Raw genomic sequence first — 23,320 nt, forward strand, 5'->3', positions numbered from 1 at the left:
CAACATTCCCTTTTCCCTAACTGCCGGTTCCCTTTTTTTTTTTTTTTTTTTTTTTGGAGAGGTCTTTTTCTGACACTCCTGCTTCTCTTACAAGAACCCTTGTGATTCCATTGGGCCCACATAGATAATCCATAATGATCTTAATTACATCTACAAAGTTCCTTTTTCTGTGCAAAGTGACACATCCACAGGTTTCAGTGATTAGGACAGTGATATATTCTGGAAGCCATTATTCTGCCTGCAGCAAATGGTATACTATTTTGAGTTCTTGAGTGTCTGAAAAGTTCTGAGTTTTGCTCTTTTTTAACTTCTTTTTTAAACTTTGTATCTTCCTCTTTTGGGAAGAAGGCGGGACCACCTTTGTTTTAGGAAAGATTTTTTGTATCTTATAAAATAAAATACAAAGTTGTATTTGTTTGAAGTTCCAATATGTGTAGAAGGTATTTGTGGGCTGAATAGCTAGAAAGTGGACCATGCCAATTATTAAGCCCTGTCTTCAGCTCCAAGCCTGCCCTCCTGTATTCTTCTCTGGTGTTGCAGTTGGACTCCACAAATGATTTCTTCTTTGCTGCCTGGATCCCTATTAAGTTCTGCCAATAGAGACCAGAAGACAGCAAGAAGAAGGGACTTGGCCCCTCATGGCGGCCTGCACTTTCTCCTATATTAGCCTTAGTGGACTCCCTCTTATTCCGTTATAAGATCCTGGAATTATAAGCATTTTCGTTGGAGTGTCTGTAGATGTTGTTCCACATGTTTTAGCTTCCAGTTAAAGATAAGTAATTACTGGGACCAGCAGTTAGTGTAATGGCTATGTCGCTGAACTCCCATGTAGTCAACCCTGGTTCGAGTCCTGGACTTAAACTCATGCCAGGCGCATGTGCGTGCTTGCCCAAGATCCCAGGAGGAGAATGGAGGAGAAGGGATTATGGCATGGTCATCCCCTCTAGGGGGTGATTTCTCGCTTTCTGTCTCTTTGGCGAGCACACACGCCCTGTAACAAAAACCTCTTTAAAAAACGGATAAGTAATTACTTTCCCCTTTGTCTTGAAGTTTTGAGTTAAAAAATTCCACCAGTATACTGCTTTACTATTCCTCCCTGGTATTTGTAATCTCTCTGAATCTGAAAACTCAAGTGTCTTTCTTTATTTGGCAGAGAAATCTTTTAGAAGATGATTCAGATGAAGAAGAGGACTTTTTTCTGTAAGTTTTTATTTTTAATTTTTTACAGCTTTATTGGGGTAGTTGCCATACAATAAAATGCATATATTTAAAGTATACAAGTTTTGATATGTATAACATACACTTATGAAATCTTCTTTGAGGAGAATGGAGGAGAAGGGAATGTGGCGTGGCCATCCCCCCTGGGGGGTGATTTTTCACTTTCTGTCTCTCTGTCTCTGTCTGTCTGGCGAGCGCATGCACCCTATAGCAAAAACCTCTCAAAAAAAAAAAATATATATATATATACTTAAATATTTTTAAAATTTTGAGTAAATTTTTCTCTATGCCTGTCTATTAGCATTTTTTTCATAGCCTAAGTTCAAGGTGAATTACCTTTTTTTTTTTTTTTAAAGAGATTTTTGCTTTAGTGTGTGTGTACTAGACAGAGACAGAAAGTGAGAAATCACAACCTCCCCCCGGGAGGGGGGATGGCCGCAGTATAGTCCATTCTCCTCTCGGGATTTTGGGCATGCAAGCACATACATATGCCTGGTGTGAGTTTTAAACTGCCAAGTTCGGGACTCGAACTGCAGTTGACTATGTGGGAGTCCAGCGATGTAACCATTATGCCATCTGTTGATCCCTGCTCTTTTAATTCTATATATTTAAAAAAAATATTTTTTGAGAGTTTTTTTTGCTATAGGGCACATGCGCTTACCAGAAAGACAGAGAAACAGAAAGTGAGAAATCACCCTCCTCAGGGGGATGGCCACACCACAATCCCTTCTCCTCCATTCTCTTCTCGGGATCTTGGGTATGCATGCACATAGGCCTGGCATGAGTTTAAGCCACCGGGTCTGGGACTCAAACCGTGGTCGACTACATGGGAGTCCAGCGACATAGCCATTATGCCAACTGCTGGTTTGATCATACAAAGATCATACAAAAAGATCATTACAAAAGTATTTATATTTATGGGTAGTTTATCTCAGAATTTATTTTAGAATTTAGTGATTTGAACAAACTATATAATTAAGCATATAAACCTTAATTTCTCTGCAAGCTTTAACATTCAGAAAAATTAGGTTAATTTTGACCAACAGTAAGTAACTGAAGATATGATGAGATATCATTCAGTTTGCTAATACTGGTTCCTCATGGAAATGACTGATCCATGTTTAAATTTAGCTTCATTGCACATATGTGTGTGTTTTCTGTTTTTGTTTGTTTTTCTAATGCTGTCATTACTAACATGTACTTGGTGTCTTGTTTTCAGACGGGGACCATCTGGGCCAAGATTTGGCCCTAGAAATGATAAAATTAAACAGTAAGTTCCTGAGATACTCATTTGTTAAAATGGTTATCATATTTCCATGTGAACTAAGGACTGGCTAACTAAAGCCCGTGAGCCAAATCTGGCTGCAGTCTGGTTTTGTAAATGAAGGTTTTAGGTACATAGCCACGCCCATTTGTTCTCACATTCTCTCCAGCTGCTTTTTAGCTATAATGGCAGAGTTGGTCAGAGGACTGTAACAGAATCATAACAGAGAGATTTGATGGCCCATAAAATCTGAAATATCTGCCATCTGTCTGGTCCTTTATAGAAGAAATGTGTTAACCCCTGTTGTAGACTAAATATGACTACTGGGTTATACGAACTTATTTTTTATTTTAGATTTGTCAAAGCTACATCTGAACTATAGCTAAAGAAATCCTGGGTTGTTGGTTTCTCTTAACTTGAATACCTTATGTCAAATCCATTTATTAGCATAATTTGAAGTTATATTTTTATTTTAAATCTGTAGCTCGATTTTCATTTTCAGAATAATAAAAGTTAAGATTTTTTAAAACATTTTTTTCTAATTATTGCAAGGCATATACACTTGGCAGAGACAGAGTACCCCTCGGTGGGGCATGATCACATTGCAGTCCCTTTCTTCCATTTCTCCTTCCCCTCAAGATTTTGGGGATACGTATATACTCCTGGGATGTCTCTCAAGCCGCTGGGGCTAGGATTCAAACTGCAGGTGGTCATGCACAACACTTAATTGTTGTGCCATAGGACCAGCCCAATTATTTTTAATAGGTTTTTGACTTAGGACATGTGCGCTCTCCAGAGAGAGAGGCAGACAGAGACAGTGAGAGTGAAAGTGAGAAATCACCCCCTGGGGGGATGGCCACACTGCAATCCCTTTTCCAGTCTCCTCCCGAGATCTTGGGCATGCACACACATGCACCAGTGTGAGTTTCAAGCCACTGGTTGCGAGACTTGAACTGCATTTGGCCACGTAGGAGTCTAGCAATGTAACCAGTATGCCATCTGCTGGCCCTAGCCCAACCATATTAATGGACTGAATTTTCTATGAATGGCAGCCTTTTCATCTACTTCCAGAATTTTTCATGTCTGTTACCTATCCTAATCCATGTATTGTTCTAAGCTTTATGACTAATGTTGACTTAAACCTTTGCTGTATCTATAATTTGGTGGCAAATGTTGGCTTATATGTTGTAGTGAATGTATGTAATGTTGGAAAGATACGGGTTCTGAAGGAAGGGAGAAGGCAAGGACAGGGCAGTGAATCACTTCATGTAAGGCCCTAGTCTGACCCAGGCTCTGAACTGTGGAAGCCAAACCTAATGGCCCAGGCTGTCATACTGGCACCTGTGGCTGAGCCATTCCCTTCCACTGAGCCAGAGCGACCTCTGCATCCATCCACCTCATCTTGTTCTCTTTCACCCAGCCTGTCACAAGGGAAAGGGACTCTCCTGAGGACACACCTGTTTTTTGTCATGTCAGTATGCCTTTACTGTTTCTGCAGAATGAGCCTACAAAATATAGCCTATTGGGTCTTTTGAGTATGATTTTCCAGCTGAACCCTAAAACCACTGCCAGTTGTCCATAATAGGCATATCTATGTTAGTAAGTACCAGACACACCTACATGAGTAGCTATGTGCATATTAAACTAACATTAACATTAGCCGTCACAAAATTTTAGAATAAGGGGTTGTTGAGTAAGTATAATGATCTTTACTTTAGAGCTGAAGTCTTGCCAGATTTAGTCATCAAATACACAAATTAAACTCAGGTGGCCCTACCTGAAGATTGCTTATCTATCCAGGGTATGGTCTAACCAGTGTGCCCAAAATGGCAGAGCACACATTGCCACACAGCTTTTCCCAAGGGAAAATGTCTAGCTTTAGTTTAGTACCTGAAGTTGCTAGTACTGGTCAGTTTCTTTAGTGAAGATATGTTATCACCACTTTATGACGTTTCAATACAGGGTATTTGTTGACTACATAGATGAGTAACCATTGTGGCTTTGTTTGAATTTGTTCACTAGTTATTAATGTTGGTAACAGATTGTATCTCACCAAAAATACCCAGTAATACATTTTAGGCAAGATTTTTTGAGGGAAAGATTTTAAATATTCATATGACTATATAAAATGCATGGTTCTTTTTTATTTATTTTTTAATTGCCACAGGGTATATATATTTGGAGAGGGAGGACAGAAGAGAGGGAGAGAGGGACGGGAGGAGAAAGAAAAGACATCACCCAGTAGAACAAGGTCATGCTTCAAATTTTGGGAATCTACACACACACACCCAGCATGTTTTCACCCTGCTGTCATCAAGACTTGAACTGTAGTCAGCTCTGTGGGATCCAGCTCTCTACACACAGCCCTTAACCATTGTTCTACAGAGCTAGCCCAAATTTACAGTTCTCTTTAGACTGTTTCCTTTATTTTCAAATTAAACAATAGTGGGCCAGCCAGTGGTATGGTGCTTAAGGTGGCTAGATTCCAGGTGGCCTGCTGGGTGGTTTGAGTTCCAGGCCCAGCAGCTTAAGAAACATGCCAGGTGTGTATGCATGTGTGCTCAAAATCTCAAGAAGAGAATGGAGAAGAGATTGAAGCATAGCCATCCCCCCTGGGGAGTGCTTTCTTTTTTTTTTTTTTTTTTTTGAGAGCTTTTCACTTTAGGGCGCGTGCGCCCCCCAAGAGAGACATAGAGACAGAAAGCGAGAAATCACCCCCCAGGGGGGATGGTCACGCTGCAATCTCTTCTTCTCCATTCTCCTCTCGGGAGCTTGGGCACGCACGCACACGCACCCGGCGTGAGTTTTAAGCCACCGGGTCCGGGACACGAACCGCGGTCGACTACGTGGGAGTCCAGCGACATAGCCATTACGCTAACTGCTGGTTCCCGGGAGTGCTTTCTTAATCCCACCCCGACCCCACCTCATTTCTGGTGAGCATACACTCCCTATAGAAAATTTTAAAATAATAAAGTTTAAAAAGAAAACCAGTCAATCAATTAACTAAATAATAGCATAATAAATGTCACTCTGGCCAGAGCCAGCAGGTACATGGTTTAAGGTACTGGACTTCCACATGACCAACCACAGTTCAAGTTCTAGACCTGGTGAATTGCTTTCTCTCTCTCTCTTTTTCTTTCTCTACTTCTCTGATGAGTGCAGTGTCCTATAGCAAATTAAAATAGTAATAATTAATAAAATAATTATTTAAAATAAAATTATTTTTTAAAATGTCACTCTGTTGAATTTTAGACATTCTCTGTCAAGGCAAGAATTTCCTAATTCTTGCCTTAGTCTTACCAAGAGAAGTTTTATAAGACCCCCTAGGGGAATGTTCCATGGTATAACAGTAATATATGTAGGTATAGAAATACAACATAATCTTAAAACTCTTTTGTCAAGTACCTTGAAAGGCCACAAGATGGAGATATTAGCTATGAAAATAAATACATTATTTAGGCAATAAGAGATGAGAGATGAGTGCGTGTTGCAGAGCATAATTTTTTTTCCTTAATGGAAGAGCACTGGCATTTACTGAGCACGTGCTAAGTGTTTGAAAAACACATTCAGTTCTCACAGGTAAGATAGAGATTCTAATCTGCATTTTATTTTATTTATTTTTATTTTAGGTTTTTGCCATAAGGCACATCCACTAGTCAGAGAGAGAGAGAGGCAGACAGAGGAAAAGAGAGAAGTCACCCCCCTCCCCAGTGGGGAATGCACAGGCCGCAATCCCTTCTCCTCCATTCTCCCCTGGGGATTTTGGGCATGCACACACATGCACCTGGCATGATTTTCAAACCACCAGGCCTAGGGCTCAAACCATAGTCTAACTGTGTAGGAGTCCAATGTCCAGTGCCGTACCCACTTCACTGCCTGCTGGCTCCAATTCTCTCATCTCTATTTTAAAGATAAGAAAATACAGGGCTGAAGAGGCTTCAGATTAACTCCAAAGTCACGTCTGTAGTAAAGAGTGAAGCTAGGCTGTAAATTTAGGGCTGTCAATATAGAACCCAGGATCTCGGCACTAGACCATGCAGCTTCCCTGCTGATAATTGGAATAGAGACATTTTGAGAATATTGGTGCTGTCAGACTCTAAGAGGGTTTAAGGTAGTATTGAAAATGTCTTTTCCTCCCTGTATGTCTTTATCTTCTCCTGCTTATGTTCTCTCTCATGTCATTTCTTCTACCGTATGTGCCCAGCCTGATTCTCAAGCCACTGGATCCAAGATTTGAACCATGAAGCTGGCCATGTGGAATCCAGAGCCTTAACCTCCATGCTACCTGCTGGCCCATGACCCTGCTTTAACTCACCAGGAAATAATTCTCCAGCCTGCCTGCCTGCCTGCCTGCCTGCCTGCTTGCTTGCTTGCTTGCTTGCCTGAAAGAATTTAATTTAAAAAAGGGGGGGGACACATTTTTTATTCTATTCTTCTCTAAACAATGCTGGAGAGAAGTTTTGTTTCCAGATAATGGTTCAGGGAAAACAAACTGCTTCTTTATAAAAGCAGCATATTGCATATGGTACCTGTACAGCTTGAACATCAAATATAAAGACCCATGTACAAAAGTGATAAATAGAGGATTTCACAGATTTGGTTTCTCCAGCCCTTTTTCACAAATTTGCCTTCTCTTTGAGTTCTGACTTTTCTATTTCAGTTAATGGCCATCATCTACTACCACTTAGTTGCTCATGTGTATAAATCTAGGAGTCCTCTTCTTTTTTATGTTAAGGAATTATTTATTTTTATTTGTTATTATGACTTTTTAATTTGACCAGAGAGAGAAATGATAAGTGAGAAACCAAGCCACCAGGTGTGAGACTCAAAGTATGGTCAGCCATGTGGGAGTCCAATGCCTTAACCACCATGCCACCTGCTGGCCCTGAGTCCTCTCCTTTTCTCTTTGCAGTGCCTTCACCTATATCCAGTTTAATACTTAGTTCTTTAAATATCCGCTTCTCTCATATATATTCTCTTAGCCTGGAACTTTCCACTATCTATTACTTCCCTTACTATGCCCAGTTTGCTCTGGTTCCTTCAAAATAGCACTAGGGGCTTGGTGCCATCTCTAACCCAGGCCTGCTGCATCCAGCCTGCATGACTGATACGTGGGCTTCCTTCCATCATAGCACTCAATACATGGTCATATAGCCTTGGATGTCAGTTTTCCTCAGGACTGTAATCTTTCTAAACATCAGGCTCATAACCTTCACATTGGTATCTTTGATGAACAGCATGCTAAGAACTTCTTAATAAATGCTTTTGAAATGAATATTTACTTCTGATTTAAAATTTTTTTTGAATGCTTTCTTTCCATCAGCACAATTTATGTGACCTGAGAAATGAAATGAGGGGCAGTCTCTGTTTCTAAGGCATTTATAGTGTCATGATGGAAATAAGACCACCATGAGCTATACAGAGGAATCAGAGGCTTGTACCTACTGTGAAAAAGAAAAGATTGTGAGGGAGGCATATTAGCATTTGTTTTAATTTTTAAAAAGCTTTTTTTTATATTAAAGTAAAAAAGTAAATCTTTTTCTCTTACATAAGTTGTGTTCTGGGCCTAGAAACATCCGAGAATATAGAAACAGAATCATAAGATATTCTATCGAGTAAAGGTTGCCCAGTAACTAAATTGAAAAGGTTATACCTTTGAATAATACGTAGAGAAAGCAAAATATTTCATTAATCGATTACTTAGAAAAAATTAAAATTTTGCATTTTCATTAACAATAGGGACTTATATATGGTGTACCATGTTACTGAGGTAATACCCTTAGATTTATGATAATCTAGTAAAAATCTAGGTTTTTTTTTTTCTTTTTTTTGGAGAGGTTTTTGCTATAGGGCGCATGGCTCGCCAGACAGACAGAGAGAGACAGAGAGACAGAAAGCGAGAATTCGCCCCCCAGGGGGGATGGTCATGCCACAATCCCTTCTCCTCCATTCTCCTCCCGGGATCTTGGGCACAGATGCACACGTGCCCAGCGTGAGTTCTAAGCCACCGGGTCTGGGATGCAAACCACGGTTGACTCCATGGGAGTCCAGCAACATAGCCATTACGCTAACTGCTGGTTCCCATGGATTATTTTTTCTTAGTACTTGCTACCAGGTGCTCGCCAGAGGATGTGAGAAATCAGTTCCTGGGAAAATAGCCATGCCACAGTCCCTTTTCTTCTACTTTCCCCTTGGGATTCTGAGCATACACACCCAGCGTGATTTTCAAGTTGCCAGGTCCAGGACTCAAACCATGGAGTCAGCCTTGTAGAATCCAGTACATTAACCAAGAATCTAGAATTTTATGGGTTATAGTCCAATTAACCTGCCTATATCCTTGGAATCTTTTGCTTATAGGGATTCAGCCTTGTAGAATCCAGTACATTAACCTTCGTACCACCTGCTGGCCCCAAGAGTCTAGAATTTTATGGGTTATAGTCCAATTAACCTGCCTATATTCTTGGAATCTTTTGCTTATAGGGATTCTGGGACTTATCTGTCAGCTTTGTATTTTATTTCGAAATCTTGTGTAGTTTAGGTGTATTAGTTTTCATAATAGCTATAATCTGATCATGTGTAGGAGCTTTAGTGTATTTTCTCCATACCCTTCCTGCCCTTACTGTCTGTCAATTACCATTATTTAGAAATGATGAAAAATAAATAACCACCTGGGAATTTCAGGACTTGTTCTTGATGAACAGTAGTTCTGCTCCTGCTTTGGTTCAATGGAGGGCTCTGCACTTACTGCTTTAAACCTTGTTCATAAGTACAGGTTGAGCATTCTTTTTTTTTGTTTTTTTTAAGAATTATTTATTTAATTTTATTCATTTATTTCAATTTTGTCCAAAGACACACACACACACACAGAGAGAGAGAGAGAGAGAGAGAAGGAGGGAGGGAGGGAGAGACAGAAATTGAAAAAGCAAGCCACCAGGTCTGGGACTTGAACCATGGTTGGCTATGTGGGAGTGTCCAGCACCTTAACCACCACGCCACCTGCTGGTCCCCAGGGAGAGCATTGTTAATCCAAAACTTTGAAATCCAAACTCTGAAACTTCTTAAGTGTGACATGGTTCCATAAGTGAAAAGTTCCATACCGACCTCATGTCATAGGTCACAGTCAGACAGTCAGAATGTTGCAATACATTGGATGTGGTCTGGTGACTAAGGCCGCTGGATTCCACATGGCTGACCATGCTGTTCAAGTCCCAGACCCAGCAGCTTGAGAAACATGTTAGTGTGTGTGATGTATGCCTGAAATCCATGAAGGAGAGAGAAATGGAGGAGAAGGGATTGTAATGTGACCTTTCCATATAGGGTCGGCTTTCTCTTCTCCTCCTTCTGTCTCTGTTTCTCTCTGGTAAATAATGTGCCCTTCAGAGAAAAACTATGCCAGCTGGTGGCGTAATGGTTAAAGTACTGGACTCCCACTTAGCCAACTGCTATTCGAGTCCCGACCTAGTAGCTTGAAAATCACACCGGGTGCATGTGCGTGCATGCCCAAAATTCCAGGAGGAGACTGGAGAAGGTATTGCTGTGTCGTCATTCCTCTAGCGAAATGATTTCTCACTTCTGTCTGTCTGTTTATCTCTTTCTCTCTGGTGAGCACACTCATCCTATGGACAAAACAAAATACTGTATAAAATTCTCTCTAGTCATGTGCATGAGATATATATGAAACATAAACGAAGTTCATGTTCTGGCTTGGGTCTTATCCTCAAGGTAACTCATTATATGAATACACATATTCCAAAATCTGGAAAAATTCCAATATAAAACTCTTCTGATCCCAAGCATTTCATGTAAGGGATACTTAACCTGTAGCTGGGTACGCTTCACAGGATTTATACCCAAGTTATTTACTTATTCATCAGGTATTATTTTGTCTACACTGCTCCATACTTCATTGTAGATGCTGAGATTACAAATGTGAGCAAACTAGGCAGGGTCTCTGCTTTTACCGCGCTTATCCTCCAGTGAGGAGAGGTAGAAAATAACCATATAAATAATAAAATGGTACTTTCACTTAGTGTTATATGCTCTAAATAAATAGAATAATGGGGTAGAGCAGGCTGCTCCACAGCGCTAAGGTTAATGCCGTGCATTCATTATACATTCAGACCTAAGTTCCAGAGGAGCTGGGGTAATGTTTTGTTCATTATTGCTTTCCCAGTGCCCAAACAGTATCTAGCAGTTGCTCATTAATTATTCATTAAATAAATTGATTTAGCTGCTTCTTCGTGCCATCATTCTTACATAGGATAAACATCTTTAGCTCTGTGTTGAGTGATAGGAGTTGCAACAAGGCATCTTGGAGAACTAGGGTTTCTTTTAGATCTGTCTGGGCAGAAGGGAAGTCTGCACGTCCTGCCTCATCTCATGTCCTTCAGTGGAATGATGTGTGGGAAGCACAGAACTCGGGATCTGGGCCGACTCCTGAAGTCTGTGTGTGTGGATAGTCAGTGGATGTGCTTAGTTCTTTAACCCTGGAAGAGAGAGAGCCATCATCAAGCAGAGCGATTGCTTTTTGAGTCTAAGAATACTTTTGAATGCACCTATGTCTAAAAGGGCCTTCATTTTGTGCATTTCCTTAGATAGGTCTTTTTATGTTACAGTACTTCTGCTTCAGCCTCCTGAGGAGCTGGGACTACTGGGGTTCACCACATCGGCTGGGTCTCATTATATTTTTTAAATAAACTTAGTGAAGAAATAAACAGTGATGGGAAAAGGATAGAACTTTTTTCCCCAATGTTGCTTGTGACCGTGCTCAGTGGGTTAGTCTGAGGGAGGAGTGGCGTGGAGGGTGCAGAGGGCAGAGAAGAGACGTGCACTGCCAACTGACAGACTTCTTCCTTGATGATGACACATTTCCATAGCCTTAGTTTTTAGAAGTACAGCTGATATCTGGAGTTGCTAGTAATTCAGTGCACTTTAAACTTTGAGTTAGATTAGTCATTTTACTGTATTTGTCCTTTTTTTTAAAAAAAAAATTGTCTTTATTCCTCTCAGATAGAGGGAGACAGAGACTGGCACCCCCAACAGCGTCCCCATGGGGGGCTTTCAGCTGCAGCACTAGCCAGCTGGGATCACAGGCACGTGCCTGCTATATAAAGGGAGACCTCAGGATATGAACCCAGGACCCTCCACACGGGCTCAGCATCATGGAGCCCCCAGTTACCCCTGAGCCACTGCCACTAACCTATTTCTCCTTTTAAATATCTCATGTTTCATTGTTGTAATGTATTTTAAAAAGTAATTTAAGATAATTCCTTATCTCCTGGTTAGAGCAACAGAGGAAAACTGGACACTTAAGATAATTAAGCTTTCTGTGTTTGCAGACTCTGGAGGGAACACCAGAATGACAGCAAGTGGTTGAGGGCCAATTATTACGTTTTTAATTTTAGCATTAAATCTTCATTGGACAACCTGAATTTAGTTAGAAAAGGAGGAAAACATATTTTCCGTTTTGAAAGCCAGTAGGATCTGTCCCTTTTTGCCTCCTAGTGGGTGCTTCAAAACATTCCCAGATATTCCCAGTTACCTTAAACGTGTTTCTGTGCAAGAGGAGATGGCTTAACAGTGCAGAGTTATACCCATTGAGCGTCAGTGTCTCCTAGAGTACGGCTTACACCTCCATTGCACAAACTAGCTAGTTTTCATGAACTTCCAACATACCTGGGCAAACTCCTCTGTCAACCTTTGTGTACAAAATAATAGCAAAGTCAGTTATGGCTGTGTCTACCTAATGCCTCAACAAGCCTATTGAAAAGAAAATGAAACTGAGTCGAGTCCAGCTATTTATTTATTTGTTTGAAAAGTACTTTATAGATTTATTTTTATTTTATCTATCTATTTTTTAATTTGCCAGAGGATGTGTATGTGCTCTGGAAAGAAAGAGAGAGAAGACCAGTGCGGAAGTATCCCCATGGTGGATGGCCATACCACAATCCCTTCTCCATTCCTCTGGCGATTTTGGCCACACATGCACATGCATCTGGCATGTTTCTCAAGCCTCCTGGTCTGGGACTCGAACCACACATTGGCCATGCTGGACCTAGTCATCTCAACCACCCTGCCTCCAGCTAGCCCAACCATTTTATTTAAATATGTGAACAACCAAGGTATTTGACTGGATTCTGCAGGTACTGAGCATGTGACAGTACATTTATTTTGCTTTCAGGTTACATTACTAGTTGGAAGCAGGGCTAAAAATGAGCTATTTCTGAGTTAAATATTACTTCATATGATTTTTTAAAAGAATTATTTATTTAATTTATCATTAAAAATGTGACCCGAGACAGAGAGGGAAGGGGAGAGAGCAAGCCGCCAGGTCCAGGACTCAAACCACAGTCAGCCATGTGGGAGTCTGACACCTTAACCACCACGATACCTGCTAGCCACTGACAGGACTTTTTTCTATAAACTTAATCAGTTAGATCTACAGCTCCAAGACTTTGATAAAGATAGCTTTAAGGCATATTATGTAATATACAATATATTGAATAGTATATCCTTTGTAAGTACTTACATTTTTACACGTTAGATGTCAAATTAAAGATATGCAAAAGGAAAACTAATCTAGGATGAGAGCTATGAAATATTATAGTTGATAGAGTGCCTGGAAAGGGACATGAGGAAATACTTTGGGGTAACAAAAATACCCTTTAGCTTGTTTTGAGTGGTTACTCAGATTTTTAGAACTCATTGGAAGAAACAACTTACCGTATGTTAATTGTGCCTCAATTTTAAAATATGCAGAAGGTTACATACACATTTTCAAAATTCCTTCAGGGGTATGTTAGCAAAACTATTTGATAACCACTGTACTAGGTATACCTAAAAGAAATGTCTTGTTTTTCAACTTTTTCTTTTGGTTTCTCTAAACTATGCATGTTGACTTCAACATAAAAGGGTCCACATCATAATTTTTTTTACTTTATTTAACTTTATTTATTTACTTATTTTAATTTGACCAGAGAGGGACAGAGAGAGAGAGAGAATGAGAGAGAACATGAGAAAGCAAACTGCCTCAAACCATGGTCAGCCATGTGGGAGTTCAGCATCCTTAACCACCACGCCAACCTGCCGACCCTTAATTTGACTGGTCAGATTACTCATGCCTTTTCATTATTACCACTGATGTTTTTCTAATAGGACATTCCTTAACAGAAGAATAAGGAATAAAATTAATTAAAGGAAAGGTTAATTTGGGGGCCAGTCCATAGCATGGTAGTGGAGGTGGCTGGATCCCACATGGCCAACAGCATGATCCAAGTCCCAGACCCTTACAGCCTGAAAAACATGCCAGGCATGTCTGCATGCTTGCTCAAAACTCCAAAAGGAGCAGAGATGGAGGAGAAGAAACTGAGGCATGACTGTCCCCCAGTGGTGGGGTACTCCTACCCTCTCTCCAACTAAACATACTTATCCCTCTGGCAAACTATAAAAGAAAGAGAGAGAGAGAGAGAAAGGCTTAATAATTAAATCTCTGGGATTTGGGGCACACACACACATGCCACTGGCTCTGGGGCTTGATCTGCACGGTTGGTTATGTGGGATCCAGCTGCCCCAGCAACCACATGACTGCGTTTTTGTGTCTGCACTGGTAGTTGTTCCTTACCAGGTCGTCTTTGCAGGGGCTGTAAAGTGGTATATGTGATTTCCTACGTCCCTAAATTAATCATCTCATTCTAAAGAACTCATTCTCAAGAACTCATTCTCAAATTCCTGAAGTTTAGAAACAGAACATACCAGGACACAGACATTTGTAATAGATGAAATGTGTTACACTGGGTAGAAATGCACGATGCCAGTATTTCAGCCCTCTTGGTCTTTTACTACAATTCACTGCTTTGGTTATGCTATAAAAACCTCAATAACAAATTGAACCTATTTCTTGCAAATAGGGCACAAAGCTCCAGCCTTCTTTAGTCTCCTGGCACAGTGAAAACAAGCGACAAGATGGCCTGTCCGCCCATGAATGTTTCCATCTAGCGACCTTTTCTTATATAAGCCACATGGCTTCAAGAGATTCTGGCAACCCTCCATGTGTTCTGTCTCTGTTCTCTGTTCAGAAAGATGATCCGGTTGCTCTCCCAGGCTTGAGATGGTCTCTTGGCTTTCAGAACTGAAGAATATTGCTAAAAGCCTTGAACAGGTCTATAGTTGTATAATTCTCTGAGAATTTGGTCTTCCCTATTATTGTATATCGAATGAAAATATCAAAAATTTTAAACATTCTCAAAAAAAAGAATAAACTCTTATCTTTTTTTTAAACTAGTGTTCAAAATCAGGTGGATGAAGTTATCGATGTCATGCAAGAAAATATTACAAAGGTAATTGAAAGAGGAGAGAGACTAGATGAACTGCAGGACAAATCAGGTACAGATATTTCACATTTCCTTGATATTATTCATCTATGTTTTGCTAGTTTATATATTCTCTCACTTGTCTAGCCAGTGTTGAAGAATCTTGGGTTAGGAAATTGGCATTTGGTTCTAAGTTTATTATTTTAATGGTTTAATTTTAGCTATCTTCCTTTCAGTCATGTATTATTTCTTTAATTATTTAGCTGAGAATGAAGAATCTAAAAATTCATTGTTGAAGAGTTAGTAGAGCTGTTTTTATTTTGCCCTATTAAGTTGATATATTTTATGTTTCTCATGATCTCAAGGCAGAGTCCAGTTGCTTTTTTCCAACACATTTCAACTTCTCTGATATTTCTATTTTGTACTTTCTCTGGGAACTTAGTAACATTTCTTTCCTGACAGTTTTCAATTCTTCTCACTATATCAGTTCCTAGCACATGTTAGGAACTCAAATATTGTTAGAATGGTGAATAGCTCAATACCTAATTAATGCTTCACAGACTTACTGAACCAAAAATCTTGCTAACCACTTTTAAAATCAATATTGTTTTCCTTTAAAGTCATTCACTTTGGTATCTTCTGAGACTAACCTTCTCTGCATGTTATTTATGTCTAAGATGTGCCCTTTTTATTTATTTATTTACTTATTTAAATTTTTGCTATAGGGCACATGCACTCACCAAAGACAGTGACACATAAAGAATGAAAATGACAAAGCACCCCCCAAGGGGAATGGTCACACCACAGTCCCCTCCTCTCTCTTTCTCCTCTCGGGGCTTTGGGCATGCACACATGTGCCTGGTGTGTTTTTTAAGACTTCAGGTCCAGGACTCAAACCTCTCAATTAGCCATGTAGGATCCAGATGCCTTAACCACCATACCACCTGGTTGGCCCCGTGCTTCTGAATATTTTTGTTTTTATTTAAAGAATTATTTAAGTTTATTTGTCATTATTCACCAGTTTACTTCAGGGCACATGTGCTCACCAAGAGAGACAGAGAGAGAGGGAAAGTGAGACAGCAAGCTGCCAGGTCTAGGACTTGAACTGCGGTCTGCCATGTAGGAGTGCAGTGCCTTAAGCACCACACCACCTGCTGGCCCTCATGCCCTTGAATTTTTAAGGAGTTTTTCCTTACCAGAATTTTTAATTTTATTTTTAAGCACCGAAGCTCTGGAAAGACTTTTCTTAATCTTACAGTAAAAATGAATTAAGCAAACTGACCCAGAGCTGTGCTTTTGCTTTTTGTTTTTCTATAACTTAGAATGGCAGTTTGTGGGTGGAGGGAAGGGAAGATGTTGTTTTTGATCTTAAAAATGGGGGGGGGGGAATTTGCAGAAGTAGAAAATTAATATTCTCTCGTCTTTGTGTGACTAGAGAAAAGACTCCTGTTATGTCGTTTAATCCTTCTCTCCATCCTCTATGTGATATAGAAAGCTTATCGGATAATGCAACTGCTTTTAGCAACAGATCCAAACAACTGCGAAGGCAAATGTGGTGGCGTGGATGCAAAGTAAGTAAATCAGAAGCCCTTTGGTAGATGAGTCAGCCTCTCCAGTGACAGTCAAAGATGTGAAGATAAAAGGGCCTCCCTAGGGTGTGAGCTCAGTGAGGACAGGGACTGAAACTTTCTTGCATATTATTCTGTTCATGGGACATGGTGGGAACTCAATAAATATTTGCTGAATTAATGAGTGACTTCATGGACAGGAATAACTAAAGGAATAAAGCAATGCCTAAAAAATTTTTTTCTTAGATTTCTTTATAAAACTGATCCAGATTTTATTAATAACTATCTCTAGACTTAATATCTTTTAATAAATATTTTTTTCTTATAACTTAGTGTTTTTTTGGAGCAACCTATAACATTACAGAGGTAATTTTCTTTTTCTTTTTCTTTTTTTATTTGGAGAGGTTTTTGCTATAGGGTGTGTGCATTTACCAGAAAGACAGAAAGAGATAGAGAGACAGAAAGCGAGAAATCACCTCCCAGGGGGATGGCCACGCCGCAATCCCTTCTCCTTCATTCTCCTCTCAGGATCTTGGGCACGCACGCACACACACGCACCCGGCATGAGTTTAAGACACTGGGTCCAGGACTTGAACCACGGTTGACTACATGGGAGTCCAGCGACATACCCATTAGGCCAACTGCTGGTCCCTATAAAGAAGTTTTTAAAAATAAAGTGGGAGCTAAAGAAAAATATTTTTCGTCAAAACAGGGAAAAAAGCAGTTTATATGTCAGAATATGTTCTGGTAAATGGGGCTAAGAAAACAAAGATCTTACTGACTCCCATTATTCTAGAGAAAAATAAATAACATTTTAACAAGGGGGAAAATGAAAATCAACCATATACCAATATATTTCTGCAAAACCTTTTGTAGAAAAAAAAATTTTTTTTTTTAATTGTCCAGAGGGTGCATGTGCTAACCAGAGAGAGAGAGAGATGGGGAGACGGAGAGAGAAACTACCTCTTGCGGGCATAGTTGCGCTGCAATCCCTTCTACTCCATTTCTCCATTCTGTCGGGATGTGGAGCACGAGGCTTCTGAACCACAGTCAGCTATATGGGATCCGGATCTCTTGGCCATTAGGCTATGGGTCCAGGCCTCAAAATAAATCAAGTGTGGCTACTAATCATTAAATACAAAATATTTCTTTTAAGGTAAAATTCCATGTCATGTGACTAAGTTTTTTCTTTTTTCTCCTGATTCTAGGTATGATTTTTGACTTTGTTGAAAAATTTTAGACATGAACTCATTGTTTTTAGTCTCTCATTTTTAAATTCAGCAATAACTTTCTAAATGTGACTTTGCCATATGCTAAACATTTCTTCTAAGAGTTACCTTTTCTTTAAAAAAAAAAAAAATTAAAAGATGAATAAAATTATCCAGTGGGTGAGGAATGAACTTATACCTCATTTAAGTATCTAGAAGGTCTTGAGGATGTATTTAGTAATAAACAGATTTTTCTATTTCATGTGGAAGAAGAGCACTTCAGACATGTACTTCAGGGTTATAATATCTCTTTTCTTTCAGTTAGCGTAATGGCTATGTCGCTGGACTCCCACGTAGTCGACCGCGGTTCGAGTCCTGGACCCGGTGGCTTAAACTCACGCCGGGCGCGTGTGCGTGCATGCCCAAGATCCCGAGAGGAGAATGGAGGAGAAGGGATTGCGGCGTGGCCATCCCCCCGGGGGGTGATTTCCTGCTTTCTATCTCTCTGTCTCTCTCTGTCTGTCTGGCGAGCGCACGCGCCCTATAGCAAAAACCTCTCAAAAAAAAAAAAAAAAAAAAGAAAAAAAAGAAATATCTCCTGTCCAGTGTAAGATACAGGAAGAAAACTATACACTGAGGTGTTTTAAAATTGAATTTCCATTTAAATTTTCTTAAATTAAGCTTAGCACACACTAATAGGGAAAATGGATATATATTTTAGGTAAAGTTGGAAAACTATGTAATTCAGAATTATTTTAGAAATGTTTTTAGGTTAAAAAAATCTAAAAAAGGATCAAAGTACTTCAGTTTATAGTATAATATGGACTAGACACCTACTGAAAATAGAGCTCCTTATTTCCATCTGTTCTGAGACTGTTTCTGCAGTGTTTAGTTATCATAATTAATCATTTTAATGAGCAATAGTATCCAGATGATAAGGCTTCCATATATTCCCTAGGTCCCTTTGTTATTGTCACAAATATAATGCCACTAAAATGTCACTAGTCATTCTATTTAAGAAACATTTCATTAATTACTGCTCACTGCTATTTTTAATACTCATAAAATTGTTTCTTTTTTTTTCTTTCTTTCTTTTTTTTTTTTTTGGAGAGGTTTTTTGCTATAGGGCGTGTGTGCTCACCAGAAAAACAGACAGACAGAGAGACAGAAAGTGAGAAATCACTCCCTAGGGGGGATGGCCATGCTGCAATCCCTTCTCCATTCTCCTCTCAGGATCGTGGGCATGCACGCACACATGCCTAGCGAGAGTTTAAGCCACCAGGTCCGGGACTTGAACTGCGGTCGATTAAATGGGAATTAAATAGCCATTACGCCATCTGCTGGTCCCAGATTGTTTCTTTTTTATAGTAATCTGGTATCTTTTTTACTGAGTGAACTGTCTTTAATCAGTTCTCAGTGAAAATGTTCGATGAAAATACGGCTTTTTTAATTCGTGAAGAAAATGAAGTCAATTTATAATTCAGGATTAAATGATGAATGTGACAATTTTTTTTTTTGAGAGAGAGATTTTTGTTATAGGGCATGTGTGTTCACCAGAGAGACAGAAAGTGAGAAATCACTCCCTAGGGGGGATGGCCATGCTGCAATCCCTTCTCCATTCTCCTCTTGAGATTTTGGACACGCATGCACATATGCCAGGTGTGAGTTTCAAGACACTGGATCTGGGATTCGAACTGGTCGACTATGTGGGAGTCCAATTTAGTAACCATTATACCTCTTCTGGTTTCTGAATGTGACAGTTTTATATAGAAACATAAAATGAACTTAAATGTTGAGCAGCTGACGGAGAACAGATGTTAAGATTTCTCCTTCCAACTGTGAAACTGACATAGAGAATGCTCTTAGCATGTTACTTATCAAATGAGGTTATTCATGAAGAATCCAAAATATATTTCTCAAAATGGAAATAATGCTAAGCAAAAAGCCAGGAGAGGAAAAACTAACGGAATTTCCATATACTTTAAGTGCTATAAAATATGCTTTTCTGTACTGTTGAACCATTTGGATTGGTTGCTTGTATTATTTATCCTGTCCTGACACTTGAACAGAGATGACTGAGATGCACTTTACCGGGTCTCACATTAGTAATAAGCATGTGAAATTGAAAAAAATCCAGCCCCATGAAGGCTTTGATTGTTGCTATCAGTACAGAGAGCCTTAAACAGTATACTGGCCAAGCAGAAACCCTCGAATTTGGAAAACTGTGGTTATTTACAAAAGGATGTAAAACAACCAGCAAATTCCTTTGAGAAAAAAATTGGAAAACCTTTCAAGGACTGATCTGTTTACTGATAATTAGTAAAGTGTTATAAATATTGCCAACAGTCTTGATTTCAGTAACATAATAGACATTTCCTATTTTTCTTATTCTTTTTTGTGTGTTGTAGATAAAGGCCATCATGGCTTTGGTTGCTGCTATCCTTTTGCTAGTGGTTATCAGTAAGTATTTACTGGCCTGTTGCTTCTTGGGGGTGTCATTTGTTTTAAGGTTCATTTTAATTCATTTTCAGTTCAATGAATAATAATTTCTGATCTGAGTCAGCAGCCTTTAACCTAGTATGGGCTCTGAAAATGCTCTTAAAAATTACATGTAAAATTTTATTTGAAGATGCATATGTCCATTTTTATGGAGAGAGAGTCTGTATCTTTGTCCGATTCCTACAGGGAACCCCTGTTCTATTCCATACCCCCAAAGTGCAGGGCTAAGCCATTTGTTCAAGGCTAAATTGGGCTGTTATATGCAGAACCCAAACATTCGTTTTCAGTTTCTTTTGCCTTTTAAGTATGGCAGTTTACATCTCATAAAACAGGGTTGGAAGTACAAATCAAATTCTCCAGATGAGCGTCTTTTTGTTTCTTACTGGCTTTTATTTTGTTTTAGACTTGACCTTGATTTCAGTGTAATTCCTTCCTCTCCATTTTTCCATAATCCTCTTTTTAAGGTCAGATTATCTTTAATAGCTCCCCTTTTTCGAGGCTTCTCTATGTTTACAGAAATTTATAAAGATCTGGAAAGTGTTTCAAAATAACCATTTCAAACATGTTATGATGCTATTCTTTCAACAGAAAAAAAATGTATTACAAAGAATTACAGTTAATCCTTACTTGTAGATTGTGTTTGAGGGTTCCCTCACTAGCCCGAATGTATTTGTAACTCTAAAGTCAGTGCTCATGGTGATTTCAGTCATTCACAGTCATGTAGAGAAGAAGAAATGTAAGTCTCATGACCTCCTTGTTTTCAGCTGATATCAAACAAGGGGATCCCTGTCTCCTTTCCACTCATAACATAAATAAGTGTCCTTTTTGTTTTCTGCTTAGTGCCACGTTAGTTTTCCACATTTTCATGCTTTTTGTTGGGTATTTTGCCATTTAAAATGGTGCCCAGGTATGATGCTGCAGTGTGCTCTAGTGCAGCTGAGTGCAAGAAGGCCGTGATGTATCCTAAGAAAGAAATACCCATGTTCGGTCAGTTTTGTTGAGGCACAAGTAAGAATGCTGCTGGCTCTGAGGTCAGAGTTAACTGAATCAACAATGAATATTAAGGAAGATGTCTTTCTATAGAGAATAAGGTTGTGGATTGATAAGTTGACAAAAATGTAATAGCCAGAAGCTCATGAAAGTTTAACCCTGTATTTCCCCTAGGAGTAGACTAATTCAGTGGTCATGGAGACTTTATAGAACATAACGACCTCACCTCACAAAAATCAACCATCTATGGTGGACAGCTTGGAAATATGAAATAGCATAAGGAAGAAAATAAAATTCAATCTTAATCTTACCACAGAAATAGCTGCTGTTAATATAACTTGTACAAACATCTAGTCTTATTATAAAAATGTTTTCCAAAAACTGGGATCTTGGGGCCAGCAGTTAGCGTAATGGCTATGTCACTGGACTCCCATGTTGTCGACCGTGGTTCGAATCCTGGACCTGGTGGCTTAAAACTCACATCAGGTGCACGTCCATGTGTGCCCAAGATCCTCTCAAAAAAAATAAATAAATAAAACTAGGATCTTATTATTTACACAATCTAATATATTGTGAATAGTTTCCTGTGTTACTAAATATTTTATAATACTTTAGTAGCTACATGCAATGATTATGCCATAATTTACTTGATCAAGGTGCCATCGTTAGACATTTAGGTTATTTCTTACTCTTGCTTCTCCTTTCCCATTTATTACCCATATTACAGATAAAAGTTCAGCCCTCATTTCCCATTTCTAGAAGTGAATACAGCTATCTTTAGGAATATTGCTTCTGACATAGCATACACATCTGATTTTGATATATTCTTTTTTCATTTTTTTCTCTTTCAGTTTTTATAGTTGCGAAATACTGCACTTGATTTGATGACAGAGATCGTCCTTAGACAAGATCTGGAACAATAATAATAAAAGATCGCTGCATAATTTAAACGAAACCTATGTATATAACTTTCAAAACTTCTTTTTCAAGAAAATAAAAGGCAAGTATCACTTCAAATTGGAACATTGAGAATGTTCATTTATCTTCTTCTCATTAAAATACTTTTAATAAGTATCTTTAAGGCAAAGATAACCAGCCTCTATTTTGTCATATTCCAAGGATCTAATTTGAAACTAGATACTTGCCAGTTCATTATTTGTGTATATAGTTAAAGACTCATAATGGTATGTCATCCTTGTGTTTTGGTGGCATAAGGACTTGCATTATTGCATCAAGGTGGGCGTTAGCCTGGGGGTCAGGAAAACGATATGGAGTACCAAATTATTACGCTAAAGGCAATGCGTGACCGTTCTGTCTGTATCTGCCACAGTGTCATTCTTTTCACATTGCGGTTGCTTCACAAGCAATTTCCACATGTTCATGGGTGTGACAAAAGCCAATGTTGTGAATACTGCTGCCTTCAACTAAAACATTCCAGTAAACCTATTTTTGACTGTAGAAGGGAATGTGTAGTGATTTTCGGTATTTAGATTATGGAAATGGGAAATTTAAACACTGTGAAAAGCATAGTATGGCACCATAAAACTGGAAATAAGAAAGTTACTGGAGAACGTCACTGGAGTGTTTGAAAATGACCAGTATGTAGCTGCCAGTCATGGTCCAGTCTGTTTTCAGTTAAACTCCAATAAGGAGGGACCAGTCCTAATGTGAGTAAATGAAATCCACAGGTAACTTATTTCTTAATTTTATTTTTGTTAATGGCTTTTCTCTAATTTCAACTAATCTTTATACTAGAAGTGCTAAAAGTAGCAAAAGAATCTGCTTTGATTCCTTTGCATTCCCTGATCATCCTTGGGGAGCTGCATGTTGCACAATCACGTGTCAAGTCAGCCAGCTGTAATGAGTAGTAAAGTCAGGAGTCCAGGTAATTGATGGGCAGGCTGATCAGTCTAACCAACTACTAGGGGTTACCATTGAGTCAGCCTGTTTTTATAACAATAAAATCTGTTAACTTTAAATGTGCCAACCTCTTTGTATTTTTTAAATCAAAATGAAAATACATAGTCCCCTAGTATGAGTGGGAAGGAAGCTTGGCAGTAAACGTGGAGACTCTGCAGAAACTTGTGTGCATGGACACCTTGAGAACATACACTCATACACATGCACTTCAGAAAGTTCATGGAAAAGGTATATAATGAAAAAACTATGCCTGGACTTCTGTCTTTTCTTAGCCAGAGGGTGTGTATGTTCACCAGAGAGAGAGGAAGAGGGAGAAAGCACCCCCCACCCCCCTCCCCGCTCAGC

The 23,320-nt window shown here is 39.1% G+C and overlaps 1 protein-coding gene across 2 annotated transcripts in view; it reads left to right on the forward strand.

Moving 5' to 3' along the window:
- Positions 1-23,034, forward strand: part of VAMP4 (vesicle associated membrane protein 4) — a 32,133-nt gene extending 9,099 nt beyond the window's left edge. Inside the window, exons 3-8 of one of the 2 annotated variants that reach the window (XM_006142358.3) lie at positions 1,154-1,200; positions 2,438-2,488; positions 14,763-14,863; positions 16,282-16,361; positions 19,975-20,026; positions 21,907-23,034. In XM_006142358.3, coding sequence (XP_006142420.1) covers positions 1,154-1,200; positions 2,438-2,488; positions 14,763-14,863; positions 16,282-16,361; positions 19,975-20,026; positions 21,907-21,935 — 360 coding nt within the window. In that variant the 3' untranslated portion in view covers positions 21,936-23,034. The remainder of the gene's footprint in view (positions 1-1,153; positions 1,201-2,437; positions 2,489-14,762; positions 14,864-16,281; positions 16,362-19,974; positions 20,027-21,906) is intronic. The other variant, XM_027768022.1, reaches the window with a different exon arrangement.
- Positions 23,035-23,320: the final 286 nt, after the last annotated feature.

This window comes from Tupaia chinensis, unplaced genomic scaffold, assembly GCF_000334495.1.
Source record: "Tupaia chinensis unplaced genomic scaffold, TupChi_1.0 Scaffold000074_1, whole genome shotgun sequence".
In the NCBI taxonomy this organism is placed as follows: Eukaryota; Metazoa; Chordata; class Mammalia; order Scandentia; family Tupaiidae; genus Tupaia; species Tupaia belangeri.